Source organism: Erpetoichthys calabaricus, chromosome 1 (genome assembly GCF_900747795.2).
Source record: "Erpetoichthys calabaricus chromosome 1, fErpCal1.3, whole genome shotgun sequence".
NCBI classification, from domain to species: Eukaryota; Metazoa; Chordata; class Cladistia; order Polypteriformes; family Polypteridae; genus Erpetoichthys; species Erpetoichthys calabaricus.
Window position 1 is genome coordinate 112,117,376 of NC_041394.2, and position 12,283 is coordinate 112,129,658.

Consider the following 12,283-nt stretch of genomic DNA (forward strand, 5'->3'; position numbering starts at 1 on the left):
TTAACCTTGTTCCTATTTTAGGCAAAAGTACATTTCTCCTCTTATAAAAACTTTGAATTCTAGTGTGAAAGAAACATGTCTGTTGTGTCATTATACAGTATGGATAAGTCACTGGTAAGCCTCTGTTTTCAAATATTGAAGTGGCAAATGATGGACTTGGACCACATTTCTCCAGTGCATTTCACCATAATTTACCATACATATACTTAATCTATTAAAACTGACATGAAGATTAGTTTTAAATTCCTAAAATACTGTTTATATCATTCCTCTTTAAATACATCACTGTTTAATCTCATGCTTACTATAGATAGATAGATAGATAGATAGATAGATAGATAGATAGATAGATAGATAGATAGATAGATAGATAGATACTTTATTAATCCCAGGGGGAAATATAAATATAAATAACCTGAAAAAAGACACAAGTATTATTTACTTTAAAATAGTATTTATACCAAATTTAAGTTTGGGTCTTAACTTTGTACAGTAAAATATATTGACAATAACTTAAGTAACAAAATTTTAACAAAAAATATGAAAAAGTGAATGTCTACTAAATGGTTTTGTAGTCCATCAATGTCTTTTCCAAATTCTGAACTCAAATTGATCAGCAAAACATGATGATCTTTAAATATATTTAAAGAAAATTAGAGTGCATTGACAATTCCAAAGTTTCCAATCACTTCTTCTTTGTTGCTCTCTTTCCTTCTCCTTTCTTAGGAGGACCTTTACCACGTAGTTTTCTCATCCTCTTCATTTCATCCTTGAAATCCTCATGTTCATCTCTGATAACAGAAATAAAAATTGTAAAAAGGTAAATTAATGAACATCAAAACACAACAATGAATACATACTTTCAAATAAAGCAGTATAAATTTAAATTTCTTAACATCAAATAAAGAAAAATATGAATAATTAAAAAGACTTATTTTAATATAAAAAACAATGCAATGATTTGCAAATCTCAATCTCATAAACCCATATTTTATTCACAATAGAACATAGAAAATGATGAAAGGGAGACACTTTACTATATCATAAAAAAATTAGCTGATTTTGAATTTGAATGCAGCAACACATCTCAAAATAATTGTGACACGGTGCAAAAAAAGGCTGGAAAAGTTTAAGTGGTACAAAAAAGAAACAGCTGAAAGAACATTTTGCAACTAATTAGGGTTAATTGTCAACAGGTCAATAACATGATTGGGTATAAAAAGATCATCTCAGAGAGACAGAGTCTCTCAGAAATAAAGATGGGCAAATGTTCACCAATCTGCAAAAACCTACATCTACAAATTGTGGAACAATTTCAGAATAATGTCCCTCAACATAAAACTGCAAAGACTTTGAATATCTCATCATCTACAGTACATAATATCATCAAAAGATTCAGAGAATATGGAGAAATTTCTGTGCGCAAGGGACAAGGCTGAAAATCAATATTGGATGCTCATGATCTTTGGGCCCTCAGGCAGCAGTGCATTAAAAACAGGTATGAATCTGTCATGGAATTTTGTGTATGGGTTCAAGAACACTTCAGAAATCATTGTCTGTGAACACAGTTTGTCGTGTCATCCACAAATTCAGATTAAAGCTCTATCAAGCAAAGAAGAAGCCATATGTGAATATGATCCAGAAACACTGTCATCTTCTCTCGGCCAAAACTCATTTAAAATGAACCGAGGCAAAGTAGAAAACTGTTCTGCAGTCAAACAAATCTAAGTTTTATATTCTTTTTGGAAAACATGGACGTCGGGTCCTTTGGACTAAAGAGGACAGGGACCATCCGGCCTGTTATTAGTGCTCAGTTCAAAAGCCTACATCTCTGGTGGTATGGGGTTGCATTAGTGCCTATGGAATTAGCAACTTGTGAAAAGGCACCAACAATGCTGAAAGGTATATACAGATTTTAGAACAACATATGCTCCCACCAAGACGATGTCTTTTTCAGGGAAGGCCTTGCATATTTCAGCAAGACAATACTAAACTGCATACTACATCTGTTACAACAGCATGGCTTCGTAGTAAGAGTCTGGGTGTTGAACCAGCTGCCTGCAGTCCAGACCTTTCACCAATTGAAAACATTTGGTGCATCATGATATAAAAATATAACAAAGACGACCCAGGACTGTTGAGCAATTAGAATCCTATATCAGACAAGAATGGGACAACATTCCTCTCCCAAAAGTCCAGCAACTGGTCTCCTCAGTTCCCAGACGTTTACAGACGGTGCTTAAAACCAGAGGGGATGCTACACAGTGGTAAACATGGCCCTGTCCACAAACTTTTTTGAGACATGCTGCTGCCCTCAAATTCAAATTGACCTTATTCTTTTCTTAAAATGGTACATATTCTCTGTTTAAACATGTGATATGTTTTCTATGTTCTACTGTGCATAAAATATTGGTTTATGAGATGTGCAAATCATTGCATTCTGTGTTTATTTACATTTTACACAGCACCCCAACTTTTTCAGATTTGGGGTAGTAAGTTACCTTAACATAATCAAAGATTTTTTTTCCTGTTAAATCACCCAATAACTATTGAAGTGTAAATACATGTTAATATATGGCTGCAATGTACAATTCTCAGATTTCATATAATGTAAACAGTTGCACATACAGACAGCTTCCCCTGCCTCACAATTCAGTCATATTATTAAATATAATTTATGCAACTACATCATGAAAATAAATGCTGCAAGGTGCATGAAAATAAATTTGCCACTTTTTAAAAACTAGATTACTGGCAAGACTGACAAGATTCCAGATTGAACAACTGTAAGCATCTCTCAATTAAACCTAATGAAAAAATTGTAACTACTATAATTCACAATGTTGAACTCTAATAGTTTTATATGAATAAGAATCAATACAAAATAAAACCAAAAATTACTGTCATATTAAGTGTTGTAACATAACATTCCTACAACCTGCATAAATTCAGTGTTGCCAGTTCGGCAAAGACAATTACAGCAGCCTTGAAAACAAGGCAGGAAACAGGCAGGAAACAGTCCTGGACAAGGTATCAGTCAATCACTCATGCACACTCACAGAGGGGGCCAATTTGGAATTGTCAATTAATGTATCCAACATATCTTTGACAAGGTGGGAGAAAAACCTGAGTATCCAGCGGACAACAAAGCATGCAAACATTAGGAGAACATGCAAACTCCACACACGGAATATTCATGACTCTCATATCCAGAATGCAGAGTCAATATGGCACCCTAAAACCATAATGTTCTAAGTATTTAAAAGATACTATAACATATGTTACAAATTTGTATAAAAATAAAATAACTTATAAATCAAGATGGTCTCTTGTAAACACACAATAAACTATCAACTAAAGTAATAATTATTAATGTTTTATCTTCTTAAACTTATTTATAATCTTAATACTTCTGCCATACTTTTTAAAATAAATTCAAAATAATCTTGCAAAAATGAATATAGGCACATCTAAATATCATGTATAAATATATATTATCAATGTCAATATTTAAATTAAATGTAATATTTTTTAATATTTTTTGCTGCTGGAGTATGTGAATTTCCCCCTGGGATTAATAAAGTATCTATCTATCTATCTATCTATCTATCTATCTATCTATCTATAGAGAACAGTAACTGCAATTAAAATGCATGATTAACAGAAAGGACAAATGGAAACTTTCATGGATTATTAAAAATCTTAAAGTTACTTCAAAATGTTTTTCTAGTTAGTTAAAAGAAAGATGAAATGCAAAATTAACAATTTCCACAAAAAAGTATCAAACATGCTAAATTAATGTTTTTTTTGAGAATTTTATTATTTTCCTTTGAGACTAAAGGCAATTATGATTTAAATCTAAAACTGCAACAATTCCAAACTTAAGTAAAAACTAAACGTCTAGCTAAATAAATGAAATGTCATGGAAAAATCAGCTCCACATATATAGTACATTTCTCCTATTAAACAGTTTTCTACAACTTGACCAAAATTATTTGTTATTTCTAATGTGGCTTATAAACTGACATTGGTACAGCTGAGCAATATATATTTTTACTAGTTTTCACAGTTGTGTACTTCAACAGATTTTCCCTGATAAGCTGTAAATCTCTTAGGGTCATTTTTGAAAATATTGTAATTTAAAGTTCTTGGTTTTCGTTTTATTCTATAGTGTCACCATTAACCTTGATGCATTTATGCATGGAAATGTTGCACTGTTATATACATTCTTGTTAGTGTATTATATTTGTAAACTAGCAAAATACCCACGCTTCGCAGCGGATAAGTAGTGTGTTAAAGAGGTTATGTAAACATATATATATATACATATCTACATATACACATATCTACATATACATATATATACATATAGCAAAATACCCGCGCTTCGCAGCGGAGAAGTAGTGTGTTAAAGAGGTTATGTAAACATATATATACATATATATATATATATATATACACATATCAACATATATATACACATACATATACGCACATACATAAACACACACATATACATATATACATACATACATAGTGCATTGTAACACGGGCTGTGATTGTTACATGGGAGGGAGACGACAAATCACAGCTTCCCGCTTTCTAATCGGGCCTGTGATTGGTGCTTTGACTGATGCCTAGATCCCACAGTATGTCCCCTTAGGAGAGGCGTTAGGCAAGTGTAATTGAATAGTGGTGCTGCAAGTTTAGCTTTACACCTGTTTTTAAGGCTTATTGACTGAAAGGGGCTTTCATGAAAAAACTTAGGGCTTTGCTACAGGATACACCCTCCACAAGTTAAGGAAGTAAAAATAAAGGTATATATTTCTGTTTTATTTAAACCTTTTAAGTTTGTATGCGGGCGGCATGGTGGCGCAGTGAAAGGTGCCAGTTAGGAGACCCGGGTTCGCTTCCCTGCGTGGAGTTTGAATGTTCTTCCCGTGTCTGTCTGGGTTTCCTCCGGGTACTCCGGTTTCCTCCCACAGTCCAAAGACATGCAGGTTAGGTGCATTGGCGATTCTAAATTGTCCCTGGTGTGTGGGTGTGTGTGTGCGCCCTGCGGTGGGCTGGCACCTTGCCCGGGGTTTGTTTCCTGCCTTGTGCCCTGTGTTGGCAGGAGTTGGCTCCTGTATTTAGGATATAGCGGGTTGGATAATGGATGGATGGACATTTGTATGCATAGCCCTATTTGCCCGTTTTTTTCGTTTTTTTTCTTTCTTCAGTAATATTTCAGCAAACCCAGAACTTGTCAGTCCAAATCCTGGTACTGACACCACTGTGTGACCCTGAGGAAGTCACTTCACCTGCCTGTGCTGCAAAAAACAAAAGTAATGTAACAAATTGTACCTCAGATGTTGCAAGTTGCTGGAATAAAGGCATAAGTCAAATAGATATGTATTATACACATAGGAACTATTCATTTATTTTCAGTTAAGTCATCTGCAGCAAACTTTTATAAATGAGGGTTTCTCATTTTTAGATGGTTCATTTCATTGAAAATTAAAGCAGCAGCTGCCAAAATATGTAGCTTTCTTATTAATTTTTCAACATTGTGTAAAATAAATTTATAAAGTAACATAAAAGGTTTAAATACTAGTTATCCTTTTACACTAAAATATTACTAAAGAGATACAAAAAAAGTAAAATGGATATGTTCTTTTTTCTTTTAAGGAGATTAAATATTACTGAAGAAAGAAAAAAAAAATAAAACAGCCAAATGGGGCTATGCAGACGAACTTAAAAGGTTTAAATAAAACAGAAATATATATTTTATTTTTACTTGCTTAACTTGTGGAGGGTGTATCCTGTAGCAAAGCCCTAACTTTTTTCGTGAAAGCCCGTTTCAGTCAATAAGTCTTAAAAAAAAGGTGTAAAGATATTGACAATAAGCTACGCAAACCCACCAAGACATGGAATCGTTTAAGTCAAGGCGCTGCGCTACCTTCTTCCAGATCGGCCCCAAGGCGTTCATATTTTTCCAAAGCAGTTCTGGTCTCTATCGGCATCTGTAGCCGAGTCGAAAAACACCATCCCATACTATTAGTTAACGATTAACACATTTCTATATGTATTGTAAGCATACAATACAACTGATAATATGTTGCGCTTATTTATCTGGTGTACCGACATTTTTGCGCGTTTAACGGCTGAAATCCAACGTGGTTTGTGCCCTTCAGAATGAAAACAGTTTACATATACCTTTTTAATAAAAGGCGAGCTTTTAAGCCAATCACCCCGTAAATGCACACGTTTAATTGCACGTGTTAATATGTATGCTTACACACTGTTTCTTCTTCATTGAGGTTTTCTCTAGCATGTAGATCGGGGTAATTACATTCACGGCATTCATAGTCTGAATCACAATCTGATTGTATGGGTGGTTACCTACCAGGTAACGCTTATGGTTGGCCAGCAAGTCAGCTAACATCAGCCACGGTGCCTTCAGTTGTGAGAAGCAGATCATAGAATGGTTGAAAATAGTTTACTGTCAAATAATGCAAAGAGTACGCGACACGTGTTTCACCCTAATTCTTGGCTCATCAGGCGTACACACTCACTGCACTCCCTTACGAGAATCGAACCTCGGACGTCAGCGCTAGAGGGGCTTCGCAGAAGAAAAGAAAACCTTTTTAAATTGAGGGAAAATATACCAATAACAATTTGTTAAGGATCTGTTTTTTTGTGAAGCTGCCTTTACACAGCCTGTCCGCTGTTTTATAAACGAACGCCATATAAGGCCGTCCTTTCTCCTTCAGTCAGTTCACGTGATTACGTGTGAGGCGTGATGACGCGATACGCAACCCCGCCTCCCACGGCCAGCGAGCTGCAGTCCATTACTGTATATGGACAAAAAAGAGGTTCCAGTTATGACCGTCACGCTTTGAATTTCGAAATGAAACCTGCCTAACTTTTGTAAGTAAGCTGTAAGGAATGAGCCTGCCAAATTTCAGCCTTCCACCTACACGGGAAGTTGGAGAATTAGTGATGAGTGAGTGAGTGAGTGAGTGAGTGAGGGCTTTGCCTTTTATTAGTATAGATAGGTGTAAGAACTTTGAGCAAGTAGTCAGTGAAGAGCTACAGAAGATTAACATGAACATAATTAATAACAATTTTATAATACCTGTACAGCCCCATAAACCTAAGTTTTTGGGTTAAAGCAAAGTAAACATTGTGATCTGGATACCAGTCATACACCTCCTTCTTAAGTGCCAATGGCTGTTCCTTAAATAACTCTACAACTTTCATTGATTGCTTGTCTGTTGGTCGTGCCACCTCCCCAAATATTCGTGCACTGAGTCTGGCCATACGAAGAGCATAGTTTGATGTCATCCTTGTTTTCTTTTTTTCTCTGAAACAAGAACATCACAAAATAAATAAGTATAACACTTTTGCACAATGAAATAAGCATCACACTAATGTAAAGTTTATGAAGCAAAATCAAGATTAATACCTATTTATAAATATTACCAATTTATCACTGAATAAGGTAAACTTTTTAACATGACGAAAAAATAGTAAGCTCCACCGCCTAAGTCACTAGGCTTTCCAGATTCTACCTCTTATTGACTGTATGAACCTGAACAAAACCTGCTTCAGACCAAGGTAATAGATCTGTGGAAAGCATTTTAAGAATGGGGTAAAATGAACAAGTCTTGTTTTTTTTTTTATGGTACACATAGGTCTTCATATGTGAAACTAAGAAGAAAAAGAAAAAATAAGAAAACCTTAAAATACAACATTCAGACTGAACTCACTCAAAAGAAACTCCAAATTTACTTTAATTTATCACAGGCAAACTTTGCAATTACTGAAGTTTACTATGCTAACTTTTTTTTTTTTTTTTTTAGCGTTTTAAACCATCAAATATTCCAGATACTGCTCAATCAGATTTTTACTTGCCAGTGCTTTAGTTTTACAGGACAACTTTGGTTATTTTTCACAATTGTGACATACATTTATTAGCCATAGAAAATGATGTTCTTAAGTGAAGTATTTTTAATACATATTTTAAAATCTAGTGTCTGTTCTTGTGGTTTAAAGTGGCATATAAAAGGCACCGGTCCAAACTGGATAAGCCTTAAAACAAACCAAAGTACGTTTATCTTCAAGTGGCAAAGGTTTTGACAACAAAAAGAAATTTGAAGCAATACATTTTAATCCCATATTACTGACACTATTTTTCTGTGATAATGATAAATTCCAGTTCATTTGTGTGTTGACAGTAACTGTCATGGGTCCAGCTTTCTTACAGTATAAAGATCAAAAACAGCATAATGTGTCTGAAGCTGTTTACCACAACACTGCCCTTCTACTAAAGTGCTTAAAAATGGGCATATATGTCCAGGATGTGAAGATAAAATTAAAAAAAACAAGTGTTCACATTTTTCATTGATCCTCTTATGGTAATCATGATGTCCAAACCCCCAGAGACATGCACATTAGATGAACTGGCGATTCCAAATTAGTGTGAGTTGGAATATGCATGGTACATATGTGAGTAGGTGTAAAATGACAAGTCTGTTTGTCTCAATCCTAATAGATAGATAGATACTTTAATGAAAATCTTACCCTAAGCTCTCAAATTGCTCTCAAGAGAATAATGGCAATAGCAGCAGTCATAAACCAAGCTGCAGGAAACCACCTTGGAAGGAGCTTTCTGTGGAGCAGAGAGGCAATGTGGTGATGAGAACAGCTGAGAGTTCATTTAAAATGGCAGAGTCTCACAAAAATACACATTTTCCAAAAATGACATGGATTTCTATTTTATCTTTAGGTTCATCTTAAAATCTGCCGATGACTCAGAAATTGTTAGCCTACTGAATGAAGTTGAAAATAGTTTGGTTACTGGTGTTGGGTGTCTTTTCTAAATCTTAATGTTACTAAAACTAAGGAACTGATAAGAAGTGGAGATTGTTGACAGTCATCAATATCTGAAGACAACCATATACTCAAAAGTAACTTTTAATTAAAACACAGAAGCCACCTGCAAAAAGGACAGCAGTGCCTCTATTGTTTAAGGAAGCGGACTATTTTTAATGTAAGTGCTACCATTATGTCACTCTTTTATAACAAGTCTTTTACTGAGTTTGTCTTTACTTATGTTCTGCTGGCCTGGTTTGGAAACCTTAATCTTAGCAACAAAAACAGAATTAGTCAAATTATAAAATGGAGTGGAAAAAAAAATCTCAAAAGTCCAATCTTGTAGACCTGTTTTCAAGTATGCACTACAGAAAAGTGTATGCTCTCTGATAGGACTCATCCACTACATTCTCAATTTCAGTTGTTGCCATGAGGTAACTGAGTCCAAAGATACTCTTTCATTCCAACATCTATTAATATTCTTAATATATTGAATTTTAACAAACAGCTACAGGCTTAAATCACAGGATGAACAGTTGGCATCTGCATTAATCATCAGTCATGTCTAAAGTTTGATTTAATTTTTATTTCTAATGTGTTTGATCTAATTTGTCAGTGAGGAGTGTTATGCTCACTGCTATAGTTTATTTATACTACATTCCTATTTGATGACTGTGTTCATTGTTGATATGTTTCTAACATTATAATCAAATTTCCATTCTGGTACAATAATACTGAATTGAGAATATGTGTAGCTTTCTCATGACAGGCATCAATACACAAGAAATTTCTTGGTCGTGAAAAATGGGACTAATGAATGGGTTTTTGGACATTTGTTTTCTCCTTTGGACCAGTGCACCACAGATGAAATTTTAAGCCACATGAATTGCTACTGTCTTTTTTAAAATTTATAAAATAAATAAGAACTCAAAATTAATGTAGGGCTACACCATAATTATGACAATACAAAATAATATACAAAGCCTTTTAAACTTAAGAGAAATTTGAATTTTACTATTGGTGCTCCTCGATTTTCTCGCTCAATTTTTCCTTTCTAAATATTTGTCCATGGTTTAATCTTCATAGTGAACATAAAACCTAAGATGTTTTACATTAGTGCTTACATAGACAATAACGTCGACGTGAAGAAGCAAAAACAGTGAATGCTAATAGACTAACATTAACGCACTCATCCATTGAAACCTGTCAAAAAATACCAATAGTTGCTAAACTTTTTAGAATAATGATTACTTCAATTGCGATGAGACGTAAAGGGATTACTTAAAAACGACTAAACGACACTATTAAAAGATAAGGAGAAATTAACCTCACTGAACACATTAAAATGACTTGTTTTTTCAACTCGATGAAAAAAAATAATGAAAAGTAAAACCAACAAAAAATATTTAAAATGAATAATTACGTTTTCCCAACATATCAAAACAGCTTTTCTAAACGTACGCAGTTTGTGCAAAAGGCATTTGCGATGCATTGCATTTATGGCTCACCAAGCTACCCAAACTACCGTCGGAATTTTCACAATGACTAAAATTGCAGTAACTTCATTCAGGTTATTTAAAATCATTTCTATTTTAAATCAAAAAGTCTGGAAGCCTCTTTACCTGAATTCCTTTGACCTTAAAATGCTAAACTAAGGTAACTAGAAAAAGATCACGCGAGAAGAACAGTACGCCCGAGGTACATTTCCGTTCGAAAACAGAAATGCAATTGCTTTAAGTTCCGAGGGATTACGGTGTCACAGTGGTCGGGGTCCGTGTTTACTGGCTAACGTAAGCAAAAAGTGATTAAAGGTAATTCCGTATGATTTATAATAAAAAGGAACTCATAATCAGAAAGTTTCTGCTCGAGTAAAGCTCAAAAGGGGACACTTTGTATAGTATATTAACTTTATTAAAATTTCAATGTGTAATGCATTCATAAATGGAAATACATTATCGTGCAGTAGAAACACTGACAAGTGCTCCCCCTACTGTAAAGATACAGGCACCAACATACATATCTGCTTAACGATTTAAAAGATGCATTTATGAATTTTGTTTTTTATTTCTATTCAGGAGAGAGAGATGTGGAGAGGTTGGGAGCATGTCTGTCAAAATTTACAAGGATGTGCATGCTTATGAAGGCTTGGGAACTGGGGTTTTATAGTGGAACTAGACATTAAGCCCGTTACAATAACGGGTGCTAGAACAGTAGTGCATTCTCTTTGATAATTTTTTTACGCTCATTTTCCTTTTCTTCTATAGATCTATTTGCTCTTCTGAGTCTTTCTCTTTTAGCGTTTTTCTGACGCTCATTTTCTTTTTCTTCTCTTTTAGGTGGCATGTTGTTAGTAGATAGTCACAGTAATATAGGCTTGTACGTCCGTAATATTTTCTGTTACAGTAATACTGGCTTGTATGTGGCTGTAATATGCGTCACTGTATTGTGTGCCTTTAATTTTCTCTCGCAGTAATACTGGTTTGTATTTCCGTAAAATGCGTGTAATTTTCTCTGACAGTAATACTGGCTTTGATATAGTAATATGCGTTTTTTTTTCTGTCACAACAGTGGGCAATCAGCAGATTCTCCCCAGCAACTGATGAAATGTGTGGCGTGCAGTTGATAATCGTGCTTGTGGCGTCTCTCCAGCAAGTACTGTGCAGTTCCCCAGCCAATTATTTTAATCCGTGCTGTCTTGCAGCTGATTATTGTATGTGTGGCATCTCCCCAGCAACGGATTTTATGTGCGCGAAAATAAATCTACTTTTAAAAGTCATCCTATTGTAATATCATGAAAATTCGTATATTTAGGAAAACCCCTCCAACGACTGACACTTTACCGGGCCAATCTTCTTAATAGCAAATCTGACATCCTCAGAGTGAACACTTGCACAACCACAAACACTAATCCCACCTCTTTGGGGAAGCTGGTTTCCGCGTCTCAGTACCCGTTTGGATTTTTCGTGCCTTTTGTTTTAAGTCTTACCTCATTTACAGAAATCCGATTGGATCGACCGCGCGATATTTTATAGGTCCCGCCCTCTCTGTCTTGTGTGACGCGTCAGGCGGCCTTTGAAGCACATGCGCACTTCATCAGAAGACACACACACGGACACTGGACCCACACAGGGGTTTTATTAAAGAGGATACAAATGTAAAGCTGTTAAAATTAAAGTGTAAGTAGAAGTCCTCCCTGCTGGCCTCACCAACACCTCTTCCAGCAGCAACCCAAGCTTTTCCTGGCTCTCATCTCCTTTTATCTACCATAAATGTGTTCCTTCTGTATATGTTATCTGCTCTTACCTTTTCAGTTGCATGCCTGATGAAGGCTATACAGCCAACATGTTTTGTCTTTACCTTCTTTTCTCTTCAGTATGGAAATACCTTTGTTTTACTTTTCAGATGCTCTCAGAAATAGCCCTAC

General features: G+C 35.0%; 1 protein-coding gene across 2 annotated transcripts; it reads right to left on the reverse strand.

The window, feature by feature from the left end:
* Window positions 1–444: 444 nt before the first annotated feature.
* mrps33 (mitochondrial ribosomal protein S33) lies at window positions 445–10,583 on the reverse strand. Of its 2 annotated transcripts, XM_028805221.2 has the most exons (4): window positions 10,482–10,581; window positions 8,569–8,656; window positions 7,121–7,348; window positions 445–791 (listed from the first exon to the last, which is right to left on the reverse strand). In XM_028805221.2, the coding sequence occupies exons 3-4, from the start codon at window positions 7,327–7,329 to the stop codon at window positions 686–688; spliced, it is 315 nt and encodes a 104-aa protein (XP_028661054.1). In that variant the 5' UTR covers window positions 7,330–7,348; window positions 8,569–8,656; window positions 10,482–10,581; the 3' UTR covers window positions 445–685. The 2 variants fall into 2 exon arrangements, with proteins under 2 accessions (XP_028661054.1, XP_028661048.1); XM_028805215.2 differs by lacking the exon at window positions 8,569–8,656 and having other exon boundaries at window positions 10,482–10,583.
* Window positions 10,584–12,283: the final 1,700 nt, after the last annotated feature.

Bases quoted from the DNA above. Each gene is read 5' to 3' on its own strand.
- mrps33 (XM_028805215.2), bottom strand. From the start codon at position 7,329: ATGACATCAAACTATGCTCTTCGTATGGCCAGACTCAGTGCACGAATA. The intron at 792-7,120 runs GTATTATAAAAT...TTCTGTTATCAG, and splicing joins AGGTTTATGGGGCTGTACAG to AGATGAACATGAGGATTTCA.